Here is a 17,108-nt window from a genome sequence, read left to right as displayed (position 1 = left end):
AATAGATAACCGACCGCAGCTGGGGCTTCCTATCAAGATGTATGACTCATACCGTGTGTCCTGCAGCTCAGGACTCCGTGCATGTTGTACGTACGGTCTCTCCGGTGCCGGAGTGGCGGGGAATTGAATTCACCGCGGATATCAGGTGTCTACGCTTAATTGCGCCATTATCTCCGGAGACTCGCTCATTCCACCCGGCACCTCAACCCTCTTATCTTAAAGGGTAGATTGACTAGAGTCGTTCTTAAGCCAAATCTCACTGAAAAATATCATGTCCGATCCCAAAGTCTTAGTTCAATCCCTCACTCCGTCCGCTGTGCAGGATGCCTATTCCCTTATCCAGCCGTACGTGCACCGCACGCCTCTCCTCACCAACCAAACCCTCAACAACATCGCTTCAACTCCACAATCCCCGGAAGCTTTGAACGGGACCCCTTTCGAGGGACAATCGCCCGCCAACCCCAAAATTCGATTCTTCTTCAAATGTGAGAACTTTCAGCGGATTGGCGCCTTCAAGGCCCGAGGCGCGTTCCACGCCTTGCTGCGGCTTATCGAAGAGCGGGGTCAAGAGGAAGTACAAAAGCGCGGGGTGATCACGCATAGCTCAGGTATGTCAAGCATCACTGACTGACTCCTCAGAACTCAAGCCACACGCATCATGCTAATACCAGCTTGCAATTTACAGGGAACCATGCCCAAGCCCTTGCTCTCGCCGCCTCCACCCTCGATGTCCCCGCTTACATCATTATGCCCAGCATCAGCACACCGTCGAAAATCGCGGGAACGCGCTCCCATGGTGCAGAGATTATCTTCAGTGGATCGACGAGTGTGGAGCGGGAGGCTGTCGTCGAAGAAGTGCAAGCAAGGACGGGGGCAATCCTGGTACCACCGTACGATGATTTCAACATTATCTGCGGGCAGGGAACAACGGCCCTAGAGATGGAGAAGCAGTACAAAAAGCTTGTTACAGAGAAGCCGCATCTGAGCGTCCACCAGGAACTTCCGGTGCTCGATGCTGTGATCACACCGGTCGGTGGCGGTGGTCTCAATGCTGGTGTTGCAACCTTCTTCTCTGATAAGACAACCAAGGTGTTTGGTGCCGAGCCTAGCTTCGAGGGTGCAGATGACTGCCGGCGCGGTCTTGCGGCCGGGGAACGCGTTCCAGCAGTGTCGACCTTGACGATTGCGGACGGACTGCGCACTCCTGTTGGCCTCTTGAATTGGGAGGTGATTGCAGATAAGAACAAGGTGGCTGGTGCTTTTGCCGTGACAGAGGAGCAGATCAAGGCCGCGATGAGGTTGGTTTTGGAACGTATGAAGGCTTTTGTTGAACCGAGTGCCGTCGTGGGGTTGGCGGTTTGTCTGTATAATGAGGAATTCCGACGTCTCGTGGAGAAGGAAGCTCCCAACGGTTGGGATGTGGGCATTGTCTTCAGCGGAGGCAACACGACTGTTGATGCAATTGCCAAGCTGTATGGCTGAGTGCTGTGCATGTATGAGAGCAGCGTCATCTGCACATTGCGTGGATACCCACTTAGAGAATTTACCCGAATTGCACTCCATCTCTACCCATCCGAAAGAAAAACATTCCTCCATCTAGTGCCTCAACACCCTCGAGCCATCTCCGCGGCCAGTCTTCACGTCCCCACATATTCACCCATCCAGAGAATCGGCCACGCATGAGTATCTCCTGCCGCTTGGCCGCATTCTCTTCAGCCTCCTGCAAGCCCATCGCAGCAGGAAAGGGCCGAACCGGATCACGCTGGACAACCACTCGTAATACAGGGAAAGTCCCCCACGGTGCTGGAAGAGCCGATCGGAACGACGGCCTCCGAAAGGCAGGCGCATCAGCAGGGTTATAAAGGTCATATGGGCCAGAAGGTTGGTATCCATGTGAACGACGGCTTGGTGTTGTTTGTGGGGCAGCAGTAGTGGTAAAGACAACTGCACAGCTAAATACGCGCTGCAGTCGCTTCAACTCCCTCACTAAGTCCGTGTACATGTCGAAGAGGTAGAAGCTCTGTTTCTGGCGGCGATCGTGCTCAATTTCTGCAGCCGGACGCCCTATTTGTTCAACGCGAGTCATCTCGTCTTGTAACTTATCCTGCCAGTAGAAAGCATTGGCACTGTCCAGGATCAGCAGCCGGAGTGCTCGAGAGCTGGATGCATGGCGGGCGAGATCTAGGAGGTAAGTATCCAGCCGCTGGAGTGTGGCAAGAAGGGCCGACGAAGACTGGGGCTGGAAGACATGGACATGTTTCAAGCAAGACACGGCCATCCTCTCCATTTCCTCGTCAAGTCGACTCATATCCTGTGCTCCGCATTTGACCTTAACAATGCCGCGAAGGACGGAACGCAGCCGCTCGGCATTGAAGCGGCCATCGGTGTCCATGAAGACCACCGCCGAATCATGACCTCCTATCTTGAAGCCGTTAATCTCGGCCGGCAGAACAGCGAGAGCAGTGATATAGTATAGCAAATTAGTCTTTCCTGCTGCAGAAGACGTGCTAGATATCTCCAGGACGGGTTCTGCATGGCTCGTATAGGCAGGCACCGGGATACCGGCAGAATGAGTATTGGCAGTTCTCCCAGGTGGATCATGTGCAAGTTCATCGTCAGGATCATGCTCTGGGTCGAGCGGAAGTTCTTCCTGTGCAGTGTCTGCTCGAGACTGTCCTGACGGAACGGGTGCAGTAAAAATACCCACGAGTTTGTCGAGCTCGTCGACTCCAAAGCGAGTCTTCAGGGTATCCCTTCCGATACGTTCTTGGTATAGTTCTCTGAGACTATGCAAGAGCTATAGCGACCAGTCAGTTTGTGGAGATGGAGCGCGAAGCTTGACGTTGGGCATCACCACGCATCAAGATATGTATATGATGCAATACCGACCTCGTTCAGCCTCTCCTCATGCACTTCCGTCAGTAATCTTTCTCCAAAGCTAGCCGCCATATTTGACGCCCAAGCACCTGCAGTTACTCAAGGAGTTCCCAAGATCGTGTAGCATAGCATCTGGCTATTGTCCGTTCCGACCTGGGAAGGTGGTGAAATCAGTGACAGCAATCAGCAATCCACCAGCTCCGTCCGGCGGAAAGCCTTCCGCTCCCTTCACCTTTCCACTTTCCCAACTCTCCTCTCCGCCTCCTCCGCATTTCGCTTCCGAATACTCTACTATTATCCATGCGAATCAACCGTTGAATCAACCGAGGCGCAAATCCAATATCACACCCATCCAGCTCTGCGGATTCTGACATCATCGCACCAATTCGATCAAGGTTCTCCTACCACACCCACCTCAAAGACAATGGCACCCCTCGTCCCCGTCTTTCACGCCGAAACCCTCCCCGAGCACGTCAACATTTCGACCAAGAACTTCCAAGAGAAGCGTCGCAAGGGCGGCCCCGTCGAGCTGGAGAAATGCCAGCTGCTGGAGATGGTACAATACTCGTGTAATCCTCCTCAGGGCGGGATCCCCAAGCCTGGTGTCATCGTTTGTCAACCGGTTGTGCGCCTGTTTCGAAGGTAAGATTTTTGCTTTTCTGTCTCTCTCTTCCTTTTCTTGATTGCAGACGCCCTAAACGGCCAGTGCTGCTTCTTTCACCATCGCTGCTGAGATTTCTGACGCTACTTTACCACACAAGATGCGCCGGAGGATTGACCGTGGAGACGACCGCATGGGAACCGATAAGACTTCAGAAGGAGGAAGAAGAGCGGAAACGGGGCGCCGCTGCAGAGCAGGCCGTGAAGGCATGAAACGTACGATGAACATTGGGTTACATTTGCTAGCATTATACGCGGTGTTGGAGTGTGGGAATTATGGCGTTACTTGGGTGAAAGATCATGTTGGTGGTCACTGATTAGCCAGACATCTTGAATTTGATTCTAAAACTCTACTCCATGGGTATCTTCACTGTCATCATGCAAGGGTTAAAAAAAGAGAAGGAAAACAAGGTGAAACGCCCCCATGACGCCCGTGCATGCTGCCATTGCACATCCACCCATCATATACAACCACGCCCATCGCCTCCCCATCAGGTGCTCACCCAGCTGTCCACCCGGGAAGCTCTATCATGGGCCTCCTTCTTCACGCCAGATTGCGTATCCTCTGCTGCTCTCCGCGCACCCGACGACGGCACTCGCCGCCAAAACTCCCGCTCGCAATTGATGATAGGTGGCAGCTCAATGCTTAACGCGAGCTTGGACCGAGCCGGCTTGACCTCCGTATCCAGCCCTGCTCCTGAATCGATTTCCATGGGCGCCGCCGCACCCGGCACCGTGGCGGTCCGCTGCATCCGTTTCGCCAGCCCCTTCACAGTCTTCTCAAACATACTATCCATCGTCTCTGCACGCCGGCCCCAGGGTTTCTTCTCGCGTGCCGAGGACCCAAACTGGTTGTCCTTGAAGGCCGCCCGCGCCAGCTTGCGCAGAGCCTCCTCTCCGTGCCGGCCATCCTCAGTAGCGCGTTCGCGAATCTTCCGAGCGTCCTGCTCGCGTTCTGTGAAGACTGCCGTATGGCGGTAGGTGTGTTTGCTGGGGAAGGCGGGGAAGTGTTTCGGGATGTAGGGGCTTCGGACGCGGTCGTCCTCGCCACTGAGCTGTGGCCCAAAGGATGGGAGGGTCTTGAAGGAGTCTTCTTCTGGCGGGGGGGTGGGCTGAGGGGTCGGGATGGGGTCAAGGTTGGGATGAGGTTGGACGTGTGGGAGGAGGTCGGTGTACGGGACAGAGTGACGGCGTAAGGCGTCGTCAAAATCATGAGGAATGGGCTGAGTGCGTCGGCTCGATAGCATGGATTGTCGCACGTAGGATGCGACGCTTAAGATATCTAAATGCGGGCCTCTGTGTCAACATCGTGTCGCGGATTCTGGTTTTGCACTTTATCCAGCAAGACCAGGAGCAATGCACACATACATTCTTCAGTCACCCTGCGAAAGGCGTCCAGCGCGGCAGGGTCTGCGAGTTCGAACCCGCATGTTCGTAAATATTGACTGATGGACCGGTTTAGAAGCTGGTCAACGCAAGCATCGTCGACGATGGCGGGTTCAAGTAGAGCTGGGTTAACGGGGCTCTGCAGGCGGTGATGGTGGTGGTAGTGACGCTTGACGCGCTTTGCGCCAGGAGGATTCAGTCCATCTTCAGGCGAGGAGGAAGAGGCGGAGCGCTTGATGGTTGGTTCTGACTCGACCATGGCGCCGTTGGGATGGTCATGATGGAGAGAGCTGAGGAAGCAGAGAAGCCGGGCGGGAAACACGCCCGCCGCAACTAGCGATCACGTGCACGGCATCTGCACAGAACGTGACACCTGAAGCAGAAACAATCACTGTCACCTTAGACCACCCTCACCCAGCTGTGATTGAGCGTTCATTTTGTGCATACTGCCAGTATGTCAGCCAAGTAGAACAAGCTTTGAGTTCTGGCATCAAATATTCACACAATGTAGTACTTTTCACTTGTATCTTAATCATGTGGTAGTACTGAGGATTTCTCTAGATCAACCCAACCGTCAGGCCACTCACAGCGGTCGCTTACTACACCCCGGCCCGGGAAAGCTTCACCTCCAACTTCCGACTTTCACTTCGACATCACCGCTGCTACTTTCTTCTCCTCCACTTCCCCACCACCACCACCTCCTCCAGATCTCCGGGTACAATTGCATCCAATTGATCACAATGGCTGCCACCATCCGTCCTATCACCGGCGTATGTGTTTCCCTTGCTCCCAATCTCAATTCCAATCAGCCAACCATCAGAACCCGATCATCCCACCCCCCATGCCATGATGCCATGCCATGCCATGCCAATGGCACAGCCTCTGCATCACGCTTTCCGCAAGATCTCCAGAACTAACAGCTTTTAAACGAACAGATGCTCCGCCGCACTCTGGTCCTCGACCTGAGCACCGCCTTCGGTGAGTCCTCATTACGCCTGCCTGCCTGCCTGCCGCGAGTCAGCCTGTCAATCGCACGTTCGAATTTCGCGCAGCAACCTCATGATCCAGCCCATTGCCCACACACCCCATCCTGAAATGCCCACACGGCCTGCGCTTGAAGGTCTCACCATTGCCTTCATCCCACCGCGCCGGTCCCCGGCCCCGTCCATCCTGATCCGCGCAAACCCAAGCCAATTATACAACCCCTAGGAAACCCAAAACTGACCACCAATCTTTCAAATACAGGCTTCGGCACCACCTTCGGCTACCTCTGGTGGTACGGTACGTACAATCGCTTCCTCTGAACTCACCCCAATGCAGTGCCATGCCCATCCGCAAGCTGTCAAAGCTAACAACCCAAATCCAGGCTACCACCTTCCCCGCGTCCGCGCCCGTGACAACTACTACACCCGCCTGGAGGCCGAGCGCGCCGCCCAGCAGGCCTAGATCGACTTGTGATTCGTGTTCCGGGTACTGGCACAGTCGAGCCGTGTGGTACCGTGTTGAATTAGTCTCAATCAAGCATTTATCTCTCTTGTCTATTTAGTCCAATCTCGATTGGAGCCGATCTGGCTCCGTTCTGTATCTGTACCTGTACCATTATCTTCCACTGTACGGGTCACTGTCCGGTTGTGTCGGTCTTGCTGGGTTTATGATAAGATGAGTACACCGAACTTGAGTAGCCAAATCCATAGGCTGCTGGTTTGAGAGTTGCACAATGATCTCTGAGGCTTTTCGAGACCAGGCGAGGATTGACTTCACCTTACATGTATCAACCAACTCGAAGAACAAAAAGACACGGGCTAGATCATCTCTTTCATAGCAGTAACAGTATCAACAGCAGCGGAAGTATAAGCAGAAACAGGAGCAGGGAATCTATCCAGTCGCTAATAAATAATTCAAATGAACAAATGCAATCATCACACCTTCTTACCCTTCGCGTCACCCTCCACCCTCACAGCCAGATAGAACCACCCCAGCACACCAATCACCCACAACCTCAATCCCCATGCATGCTCCCCTTCCCCCCAAAAAAGGAACTCTCCTAACGGAGGACATCATCGAACTTCACTCCCCGGACCATACCTCCCTGCATCGCCCCTCTGACATTCCTCTTGAACCCCTCCCGGTTGCCCCTCAAATCCTCCGCCGCATCCTTGTTGAGTGGATCCGAGGCATTCGGCTCGAGGAACAAAAACTGCAGCCCGACAATCACCGCATTCAGGTTCAGGACCGGCTTCCAATCCTCCCGCAGAATGTTCAAGCACACATTGCCCTCCAGGTCGATATTCGGGTGGTAGATCTTTTGCGTACATTTCACCTTCGGCGGGTCGTGCGGGAAGTTCTGGTTCACGCTGAAGCTGAAATGGAAGTGGCCGCCCTTGTACATGCCTTCATCGGGGGAGATCACGAGAACGAAGTTGAGGATGTCATCGGGGTTCGGGAAGGTCATCTTCATGGTGGAGCCGAGGGTGAGTTCTTGCAGGTCTAGATTTTGTGGTTCGGATTCTGGATTAGTGGTCGTGGTGCCAAAGATGGGATGGGAGGGTTGGTAAGAGGACTGGGGAAGGGGACAAGGAGGGGAGGAGGGCTTTACCTCTCTGAACTCGCAACTGAGCAGCGGTGACCTTCTTCTTCTTCTTGCCGGCAGCTCCTTCGGCATTTTCAGCTTGTTGCTGTTGTTGCTTCTGCACCGAGTCAATCAGGATTAGTATGAGGTGGTATCATCCGAGGTGTAAAGAAGAGAAGACGGGGGCCATACCATCGACCATATTTTCAACATCTTGACGTCCTAAGTTCTCGACAACCACTCAGACTTTAAAGTGAGCTGATCCAGGTGAGATGGATGCGCAAGGGCGGGAGTATCAGAGCGAAATAAGCTTCAACTCTGGTGTCGTGGTGTAGGTCGGTAGGTCGAGTCCGAAGATGCAGAGGGGAAAGCTGCGGGGTCCTCCTCAGGTAAGCGATGAAAGAATTTGCCACAATCAGACAGAAAAGAAAGCGTCCTCTACAAGACACCAGACCCTGTCCTGAATGCAAAGAGCGAACTCACCAAGACAACGCCTATAACAATAAAATCCCTTCCAAACTTTCCCAGGCAGAGGCAGAAGCAGAGGCGGAGGCGGAGAGCGGAGGAGAGCGGCGGCCTGACGCCATCTCCTTCATTTTAGCGCTACTATCCCTTCTGTCCTCTCCTGCCGCCTTCAATCACCGCCTGCACTAGGCCAAATCCACGTAGACATCATCTCATGCTTATGCTCCAACAAGTAATACGGTACAGTAATCGTTTGATTCTAAACGCTAGGTATTGTCTACAAACATCGCCATGCCTGCAGTCGTTCGAAATGTGCAATCCAATCAAAAGAGAAAAGAAAAGCGAAAGAAAAACGAACCCACACAGCACTCACTCATTCTCACACAACGAGAAACAAGCATCATATGTAGAATACAAAATTGCAACAAAAATGTGCCAAGAATAACTCCGTGAGGTTCCTGCCTGCCATGCGTGCCGCAAGCCACCTCTCCTTGCCAGCTTTTTCATTAATACTCTTTCCTCTACCGCCGGGCAAAGCAGCACATCACTCCCGTCTTACCCAAGAACCAGCAGGCTCCGATGAAACGGAAGAGGGCCACAACGGCGTTCGACCACAACAGAGCCTGGAAGAAACGCGATGTCCGTGTGGTAGCAGAGTTCTGCAACAATAATGTCAGTGGCAAGTTCATCTCCCAGACGCAACAGACACAGATTACATACCGTGAAGCCAAACTTATCCACGCCGTCGCTAGTGATACAGACCGCAAGCAGCGCATTACTAAAGATCCAAAATGTCACCAGGCGGGTACGGAAGCTCTTGTATGAGTCATCCAAGCTCTTCTCCTCCTTCTCAACCGGCGGCACATAAGGCGTCAATGCCCGTTTCACAGTAGCCTCGAACTGACTGTCAATATCGGCCTGCGGCTTGTCGATTTCTTCAATCACGGCCTCCTTGCCATCGTTCTCCTTGGTCGTTTTGGCAGAAGGGAGTGCATCAGCCTTGTCCGAACCCTTGGTACCCCAGGACACATCGTGCCAATTGCTGAACGCGTAGACGTTGAGGATGTTGATGTACGACGACTGCACGGCCATATAGGCAGGGAACGAGGTGAACATGTGCCAGGGGTCCATATACATGAACGAAGCCACAAAGTACAGACCGAAAGTGGCAGCAAGGGCGATGATGATAATACCGGCACCCGTGGAACCAAAGAACGACCCAAGAAAAGCTCCCACGCCGTGAGACGTATCGAAATCCATCGGAGCACTCCCGCTGAAAGCGCGGACGACCAGGTAGAGGGCGTCAACAACAACGTATAGCTGGATGATACCGAACACCACGAACGACGCAAGGTAGGAGAACTTGGAACCCTTCGGTCGGTTACCAAGGGCGAGAATGAACTGCAACAGCAAGAAACCGAGATATGCGTATTTGACAAGAGTGTTGATGATGGGTGTCGCCGTAGTACCGAAGGGGAAACCGGTGTTGCCGTTGCTTTGACTGGGGGTCCCGACAAGGTCCATGATGACGGACGTTGTAAGCCAGTACGAGGCTAAGAGGCACAAAGTCAGAATAGGAGGGTTAGAATAATGGAGGAACCCACTTACCCAAAGAGAACCAGGTCAAGATCGTCGAGAACACGTTATAAAGCATCTGAATGTGAAGGAAAAACATGCGAATGATGTTGTGTCCACTCTTGTACATGCGTCCGAAGTGCATCAAAGAGTAAATACCGGCGGCGAAAGAACCGTTCAACCAACGACGACGCTGAGAAATGAACTCCGGAGCACCTTCAGGCACATCGGTTTCGGCTTTCGAGGCCTTGACATAGGACAGGTGCCATTTAGAGCCTGCCTTGGCGACCAACTCGAAACACAGGATACGATCTTCGGCCAAGAACATGTTCTTTTTAAAAATGTTCATACCCTCGATACCCTTCTTACCCAGCTGCTTGGAAAGGGTGTGATCACCGTGGAAATATTGCTCAAGGGGACGACCCATGATTGCGCGGAATCTGTAAGCCGAGAAAGCACCGGGCAACACAGAGACATAGCCGAAGGAACTTTCCAGAGGCTTATCCAGAATATTACTGATCTTATACTCGAAGTTCTGGGCTGCGACCAGCGGGTTGATGAGGTTCTTCCAGCCCTTACCCAACATGGCGTGGATTTCACCGCAAGCGCCTCCCAAATCCTTGTCGTTATAGAAAGCCTCCCACAAGGCGAGAAGGGACTTGGGACCTGGCTTGGTACCGGCATCGAGCAGAATGCAGATCTCCGGGTTGAGGATGCGGCCGAAAGCGTTGAAGAGCCAACGATGCGAGTTGATTTTCTTGCTGTTCTTCTGCTTCAAGCAGAACATCATTTGCACAGGAGGGAGAGTGCTGGGACCATCATCGGTAGGCCGAATCAGCTGCTGGTTGGGAGTGACGGAAAGCTGCGTCGTATACTCGAACTGTGGACTATTAGCGCTGCCTGCGATTCTCTTCTCATAATGCACGTACGATGTGAGCCACCGTCTCCTTGCCATCAACGTCACGCTTCATGACACCATCTTGGTAGACACCGACCGTGGCCAGCACATCCAACACATCCTTGTCGCAAGGGTCGATACCGTCGAAGACCAATGCAACCACGATCTTCTGCCAGGCAGGGCCTCCCTTGTTCCAGAACTCCGATTTCTTCAGGTTCACAATATCCCGGATGTTCTGCATAACACCGTGCAAAGTACGGGCTGTGAGGGTCTTGTCTTCGTTGTAATAGGTGATGGCGATGAGCAATTCGGTGTGTCTGTTGTACATGGCGGGACGAAGATTGTAACCGTTGTGGAGGGTGAACTCGTTGGGATCACAAGTCGCCGCGGTATCTACAAATCCCGAACGTCTGTTTAGCTACCGAATAGCGCAGTAGTAAGGGCTGAGTTGCACTCACATCGCATATGCGTGAATTCCTCGCTACCACCCTCGAGGTCGTTTCTGTACTTGGCTTGGATGGCGTTCTGGATAGCGCTAGGAACGGGATAGTCCACACTCAAGACTGAGCCCTGCACCAGCTTGACCTTTCTAGTCGCATACCGGCGCAGATTGCCACCACCACCACCACCGCCCCCTCCGTTGGGGGCCTGGCGCTGGCGCCAGGCTTCTGTCGACGAAGTCTCACTGCGTGCATAGGGGGAAGCGACGCGACCAGGAACACCAAAGGCAGCAGCCGGGGTCTCTCCCGACTGTGCGGAGTACACAGAGGCACCGCCGCTGTAGGGGTCATGATAGGCGGCCTCTGGTGCATATGTTTCGGTCAAGCTATAACCCGAAGTTGGCCGCTGAGGAGACAGCCCACGCTGCTGCGGGTCGTCAAAGGGACCTGTGAACGGGCCTTGTTGGTTTGCTAACAACCCGTGGGATGCTTCCTCTTCGTACTACATATGGTCGAACGTTAGCCTCCGCGATTGATGAGGGTGTACTTTCGGCGTCCAACTGAGGATCGAGACTTACGTTGTTACCATGACCAATGTCTTGGAGTCGATGACCAGCGGCGCCTTCGTCGTAGCCCGGAGGCGAGTGATTGCCACCGCTCTGGTAGGCCATTCTTAATGATAGAAGATTAGACGGTTGTACGTGTGAGATGGACTCGGAAACTCAAGTAAGCCCCGAATGCGAACAGAACGCAAGGACAATCGTTACGAAGGACAAAGCGGGACAACGAGAAGGGGGTATCGAGGAAACAAGGAGCAAGGAGTGCGCCGATGTGGAACGTCAGACCAGACAAAGGGAGTCGTTAATCGATGCAGGCCAACGGCTCCGACCGAAGAGCGGCAGGGCAGCGGGGATTTCAAGTCGCTGGGGAGAATTCCGAATGCGCAGGAGGATAGCAAGATGATTTCAGCCGACTGCGATGCTAGGCGTGAGGAGAGAAATGCGGGCGACAGCAGGAACGTGGAACAAGCCGCCAGGGCTGACTGAATTCACTCGCGGGCGCAGCGTAGCGTAGCGGTCAGTGAATTGATTGTGTGTTGTGTTGTGTTGTTATGTTATTGTTGTTGCTGATAGTGGTGGTGTTGTCCCGAGGAAGGACGACGGGGCAACCAAGACTTTCCCAAAACGAAGGTGGGAGGGGGTGGGAAAGCAAGTAAGAAATCAATTTACGTAGTTTCGTGAAGGAAAAGGAAGAGGAGGGGATAGAGGAGATGGATGGAAATAGTAGGAGGAAGGAGGAAAGGAGGAGAAGGGAGGGAAAAAAAAAGAAACCAAGTTGGTGTCTCAGCAGGCACAGTTCAGGTTCAGTGGGGGAGAAGGAGGAAGTGAAGTAAGAAAGGAAGAAAGAAAAAAGGAAACTGGGAAAATTGAAAAAGAGACAGCTTTCCTTTCATGGAATGGGAGAGGTGTGTATTTCTTTTTTGGGGCAGGGCGTTTGGTTTCCAGTTCTTCTGGGAGGGTGTGGAGTATGTAAGAATAGCTGAAGTGGTGGCAGTGGCAGTTGGATTCCTAACCAGAAGGCTGGGTTGGGTGGGTGGTTCGCCAGGTGCACCTGTACCTTTAGTATGTATGTACATCATCCCCAGCCTTAGATTCTCCTGGGTGAAGATTCGCTACATTCATTATTCTATGACTTACCTGCTCACTGGCTTACTCATTTACTTGCTGACTTACTTGCTTACTGCTGACTTGTCTACTATTACTCAGTTTACAATCTTCAGAGTAGTGGTGGTGTTGATTGTTTGAATATTAATTGTTGTAATACCCGCCGTGGGTGTGGTGGTGGTGAGGTGCCAGTCAGTGTAGTAGTGCCCGCTGTTTGACAATTTCCTCTTTCGTCATCATCCTCCTCCCCCTCCCCACCACAACAACAACCTGCATCAAAGATCGATGGGCACTGGTTATTGCCATTCACCAAAAAATTCTCCATGTAACTTTCCTTTCCCTTCTAACTTCTTGAGAAGACACTCTTTCACCTCCCTCCCCCTGAGGGATGCGTGGTGGGTGCGTGGATGACAGGCCAGTCTCATCAATTGCTCCGCGCATCACTTGCTGTTATCCGTACATTTAGTGATTTAAAATTATCAAGGGTCCGAACCCTGATTATGGGCCAGTGGGTTTTTTGGACCCTGCTCTTTCCCTGGTGCTCTTGGAAAAAGCATGAGGGTTGCTGGGGGTCTGTGTAATGTAGATTACAGTACCATTTGGTGGCGGTCACGTATTGTCCCACCGAGCCCTTTCTTCCCCCTCCCTTTCCCTACACCACCACGCGTGGTTGAAATTTGAAAGAATAGAAGAACAACGAACACAAATCGATCATTCTCTTTCATCAGCCGGCATGGCGTCTTTGTTCCGCTACAGAGGGAAATGAACAAGGTCAGGTACAACCTCATAGCAAAAACGTGCTGGGGATTATGGCCAACAATTGGTAGGATGGTACCTGGTGGCTATTAGGTACTACAGTCTTGCTAACTTATCAAGCATGACGGAGTATGGGAGAGTGTGAAGGAAAAGGACTTGCATTCATTCTCCATCCCTCGCCAGCATACCTAACCACACGATGTTAGCCATCACACAGGTAACAGACACAGATTAGACCATCTACGGGCAGCTTGCCGGTATGTAGTCAATCTTCCCAACCCTCCCAGCCTCTATTCAATTCAAGTTGGGAACCTCCCCCCGTTTCGAGTTGACATCCACACTATATCCCAAACTTGCCCCCTCCCTCCCCCGCCCCGAGCTGTGGCTTGCTGCTGTGCTTACCTACCAAGTCACCGCAGGAACAACGACTGATAGGATAAGATGAAGTGCCGTACAGTAAAATACCGTAGTCCGCCTCTCGTATCCGGTAATACTTGGTTTCACCCATACAACGATTGTTTCAGGGGGGGCGGGAAGAGAGGCCGCCCTTTGGACGACTTAGCCCAAATATAGTAGCCTTGTGGGGGGCTCCACTTCGAACTTGCAGCTGATGCAGTGGTTGGGGTGGGCGAGGGAAAACCCAGAGCGTCCTTCTCCCACCCGTGTAAAACGGCGGTTGGTCAATGAGAGAAATCCTTAATTCCCGCCAAGGGATCACGGCCCAGCCTTGGTCATGCTCAATCGTCACTCTTCAATGGTCAGCCCGCTGTTTCAAAGCGGCTGGGGGAGGGAGGAGGGGGAGGATGCAGTGGATGATGCCCTTGGCTGAATATTAGCTGATATTTCTTAGGACTTGTCGCTCACTTACTGTACTGAGTAACGAAATGCTCTTATTTTCTCCAACTCACACGGAGTGAAAAAAAAAAAAAAAAGTGTGATTCGAGCTGATCTGATATTGAACTGGATTCTCGTCTCCTCTTTCCTCCAAGACCTGGGGGGTTTCAATCCATACCGTACTTCGATTACTTTTTAGCAGTACCCTTTCCCCTGCATTCCCGGTCGGCATTCGATCACTATCGCTGGTTGGTTGGCTTGGCTGCATACCGCAGTGGTGGAGTACTCCGGATTCTCTATCGACTCTGCACTGCACTCACCTGTGCTGGATTTCGTACCTGCAGGGATTATATGTGACTATTCGCCATGTTCTTCAGCCATGGAGAGATCGTTGCAAATCACCCCGCGACAGAAAAGCAGGCAAGCTGGAATATCTAGTTCAGCAGCTCAACTAGTCCGTAGTCACCATTCAATCACATAACCCTTGCAAATTTGAGGAATTTCCCGTCCACACCTAACTATTTTTGCCACCTCTAATACAAGCATGTATATCGCCGTAGTCTGTCAATGGTATTCAAATGTCGAATATAACTCACAAAGAGAATCAGTCCCGCCCAAGACATTCAATTCAAAAGGAGAAGTACGCTGTCGATCATTGTCCCTGAGGTTATAGCCAAGAATTATAACCACCACTAGCTTCGCGGTCCCGTGTTCCAGGTTAATGGTCTTAGTTGACAGGTCCGGTGGATATTGAATTTGGTTCTCTGTGCGCTTAATACCTACATGGTACATGTTGAATGACAGTAAGTAAAGCCGGAGTGATCGCAATGGATCTTCATCATTTCATGCAGATATTGAAAAGGAGGCGAACTATCCTCCCCTAGGAAAGTACGGTATTCTTCGAGAAAATAGGAGGTGAAAGTGGAACCAACTATCACCACCATACCTCCACAATCTTCTCTTTTCTTATATGTACCATGACTAGTGACTTGGACGGTGCCTGGCCGCATTTAAAGTACATGAGATGTGTCAGTAAGAATCTAACAGGTGACTATGGAGGCCTGGCTAACCACAATCGGCACATGGTAATTTCCCCAACCGAGTTCTTGGCCCTGTTGTACTACGGACTCGGAAGTATCACTTGACATCCTTTGGTGCAGGTCTGACGGCTTAAAGAGGTCAAATACATTGGATGTGAACTGATTTGTATTCAGTGCTACGACGTCCGATCCAGGTTTCCTTAGTGTGGCGGTAGTACCTGGTACAAGATTGCTGTTGAGAATAGGGGTGTGTAGGTCTATATGTTTTGCAGTCTAGTGAGTACATGGAAATAGTCAACTTCGTTGACGAGCATAGTGCAAACTCATCGCTAGTCACTATATAGAGAGGAATACCTCTACCAATCGACTTGTAGCAATATACAATACTCAGCGCCGGGTATAGATTATACACCCCTTTGGATATACATATGTGTCTTTCCAGATATAGAAGAAGAAACCAATCTAATTCCCCTTGCTATGATTATTACTAGCGATGTCTTGGCCAGTGAAGAAACATACAGAGCACCTCATTCCTCTTCACCAACCTCGGATACCACCAGGTCGGTAGGTATATAGTTAGTTCCCATACTACAGACACCTCGCTAAAGATTTGAGCCGAGAGTCAACTAGCTGCATCCGGCAATCGACGATAATGCGACCGATGCGATGATATTCTAGATTATCTCTGCTAGTCCGATCTGATAAGCCCTGGCCTGCAATTGATCAAATCTTTCCCGTGGCAATCCAGTGAGTGCACAGTAAGTTACGTATAAACCCACACACCAGGTTTCCATTTACGAAGTAGATGACCGGGATACTCGTAGAAATATCACTGCAGACAAGAGAAGCCCCAGCAAGTCACTGAGCCGATGATCTAATCTCGGACGATCGCTTACACGGGTCTCATGATCGCGCATCGCCACACTGTTCGTCTCGGTCTCAGAGAAATATAGTATAAACCCGGAGCCGGTCGTGGGATGAGACACATAAATGCACACATGCAGAGGATATCCACCCAGCCACGCGAACACGAGGCATCATCTATATAGTTCATGTAAACATCCACAACGGCACATCTCCACGCCTTTCATCTGGATCAGGCACACCACGTACATACATTATGCAAGACAGATATTCTACGAAGTACTCGGTATGGTCGCACTGCACTGTACATGCATTCCCTGCAATATCGCAGACACCTCCGAAACCTGCTGCTGCTACTGCGGCACCCTGCATGGAATGCACTTTCGGCCCTCGATTTCAGGCACACATACGGAGGAGTGCATTTGGCGGTCAGGCAAATGGGCCGGCCTACCTTCAGCCGTGTGTGGCTTGGGAGGGGGCGAAGTACCGTATTGAACGGGATAAGCAAGCTGGTGTACTCAACTCAGCTAATGCTGCCGTATATTTAGCTCGGCTGTACACCGCTGCATGTCTGACTCTCGGGCAGCATCAGCAGCACCAGCAGTTCGTGAGTCCGAAGGCGGGAAAATCTTGAGTTTCGTGTCCATGTCGTCGCTTTGGGATCATCTGTGGTGAGTGGATGTTATATTTAGAGGGTGTTTATATTGCTGTGTATTGAGTAAGATTGACAACATGTGGCCCAGCGAGGCTCTGCATGGAGATTTGACCATGCGTGCACTGCTGACAGGAGGAAATGCGGAGATGGATTGCCGCTTGTGTTAGCCAATGATGGTGGATTTAAGAAATGGTTGTACGCTGATGTTGTGAGGGTGGGTGTAGCGAGTGGAACACCATCCCCAGAAGTGGAAAATGGATACACGAGCCTTGTACACATGTGCGAGTACGTAGGTACCCAACGGAAAGTATCCTCAGTGGAGAGGTGGGTTGAGGTGACAGAGGGTAAGGAACCGCCGCCAAGCACTAGAGTACTGAGTACGGAGTATAACCGTTCAACAGCAAAGACTGGGACACTCTCAGTAC

The 17,108-nt window shown here is 51.9% G+C and overlaps 5 protein-coding genes across 5 annotated transcripts; 2 read left to right on the top strand and 3 right to left on the bottom strand.

Annotated features, from left to right (window-relative positions):
* The first annotated feature begins 29 nt into the window (after positions 1–29).
* Positions 30–1,600, top strand: BO72DRAFT_452338 (threonine/serine dehydratase). Its single transcript, XM_040945706.1, has 2 exons — positions 30–608; positions 686–1,600. Exons 1-2 carry the CDS (start codon positions 272–274, stop codon positions 1,480–1,482), a joined length of 1,134 nt encoding a protein of 377 aa, XP_040796855.1. The 5' UTR covers positions 30–271; the 3' UTR covers positions 1,483–1,600.
* BO72DRAFT_472145 (uncharacterized protein) lies at positions 1,544–5,182 on the bottom strand (the record flags this gene model as incomplete). Its single annotated transcript, XM_040947124.1, has 5 exons — positions 1,544–2,797; positions 2,890–2,938; positions 3,309–3,508; positions 4,041–4,819; positions 4,906–5,182. The coding sequence occupies 5 exons, from the start codon at positions 5,180–5,182 to the stop codon at positions 1,544–1,546; spliced, it is 2,559 nt and encodes an 852-aa protein (XP_040796854.1).
* A 436-nt stretch (positions 5,183–5,618) lies between these two features.
* On the top strand, positions 5,619–6,372 carry BO72DRAFT_452331 (cytochrome c oxidase subunit VIIa; the record flags this gene model as incomplete). Its single annotated transcript, XM_040945705.1, has 4 exons — positions 5,619–5,693; positions 5,859–5,901; positions 6,169–6,204; positions 6,290–6,372. The coding sequence occupies exons 1-4, from the start codon at positions 5,664–5,666 to the stop codon at positions 6,367–6,369; spliced, it is 189 nt and encodes a 62-aa protein (XP_040796853.1). The 5' UTR covers positions 5,619–5,663.
* A 218-nt stretch (positions 6,373–6,590) lies between these two features.
* On the bottom strand, positions 6,591–8,038 carry BO72DRAFT_413943 (NEDD8-conjugating protein UBC12). Its single transcript, XM_040942521.1, has 3 exons — positions 7,685–8,038; positions 7,520–7,610; positions 6,591–7,410 (listed from the first exon to the last, which is right to left on the bottom strand). The coding sequence occupies exons 1-3, from the start codon at positions 7,703–7,705 to the stop codon at positions 6,968–6,970; spliced, it is 555 nt and encodes a 184-aa protein (XP_040796852.1). The 5' UTR covers positions 7,706–8,038; the 3' UTR covers positions 6,591–6,967.
* A 402-nt stretch (positions 8,039–8,440) lies between these two features.
* On the bottom strand, positions 8,441–11,541 carry chsG (chitin synthase class III; the record flags this gene model as incomplete). The annotated part of the gene is made up of 6 exons (XM_040949703.1): positions 8,441–8,616; positions 8,678–9,510; positions 9,566–10,412; positions 10,462–10,823; positions 10,889–11,372; positions 11,449–11,541. 6 exons carry the CDS (start codon positions 11,539–11,541, stop codon positions 8,479–8,481), a joined length of 2,757 nt encoding a protein of 918 aa, XP_040796851.1. The 3' UTR covers positions 8,441–8,478.
* Between the last annotated feature and the right edge of the window lie 5,567 nt (positions 11,542–17,108).

This window comes from Aspergillus fijiensis (assembly GCF_003184825.1).
Source record: "Aspergillus fijiensis CBS 313.89 unplaced genomic scaffold BO72scaffold_68, whole genome shotgun sequence".
Classification (NCBI taxonomy): Eukaryota; Fungi; Ascomycota; class Eurotiomycetes; order Eurotiales; family Aspergillaceae; genus Aspergillus; species Aspergillus fijiensis.
The sequence above is the reverse complement of the archived record's forward strand: the minus strand, read 5'-3'. Positions and strand labels throughout refer to the sequence as shown.

Excerpts from the sequence above, each read along its gene's own strand:
- BO72DRAFT_452338 (XM_040945706.1), top strand. The coding sequence starts at position 272 with ATGTCCGATCCCAAAGTCTTAGTTCAATCCCTCACTCCGTCCGCTGTG. Across the intron at positions 609-685 it reads GGTGATCACGCATAGCTCAG|GGAACCATGCCCAAGCCCTT; the intron begins GTATGTCAAGCA and ends TGCAATTTACAG.
- BO72DRAFT_413943 (XM_040942521.1), bottom strand. The coding sequence starts at position 7,705 with ATGTTGAAAATATGGTCGATG. Across the intron at positions 7,611-7,684 it reads TGTTGAAAATATGGTCGATG|AAGCAACAACAGCAACAAGC; the intron begins GTATGGCCCCCG and ends GACTCGGTGCAG. Across the intron at positions 7,411-7,519 it reads TCAGTTGCGAGTTCAGAGAG|ACCTGCAAGAACTCACCCTC; the intron begins GTAAAGCCCTCC and ends CACAAAATCTAG.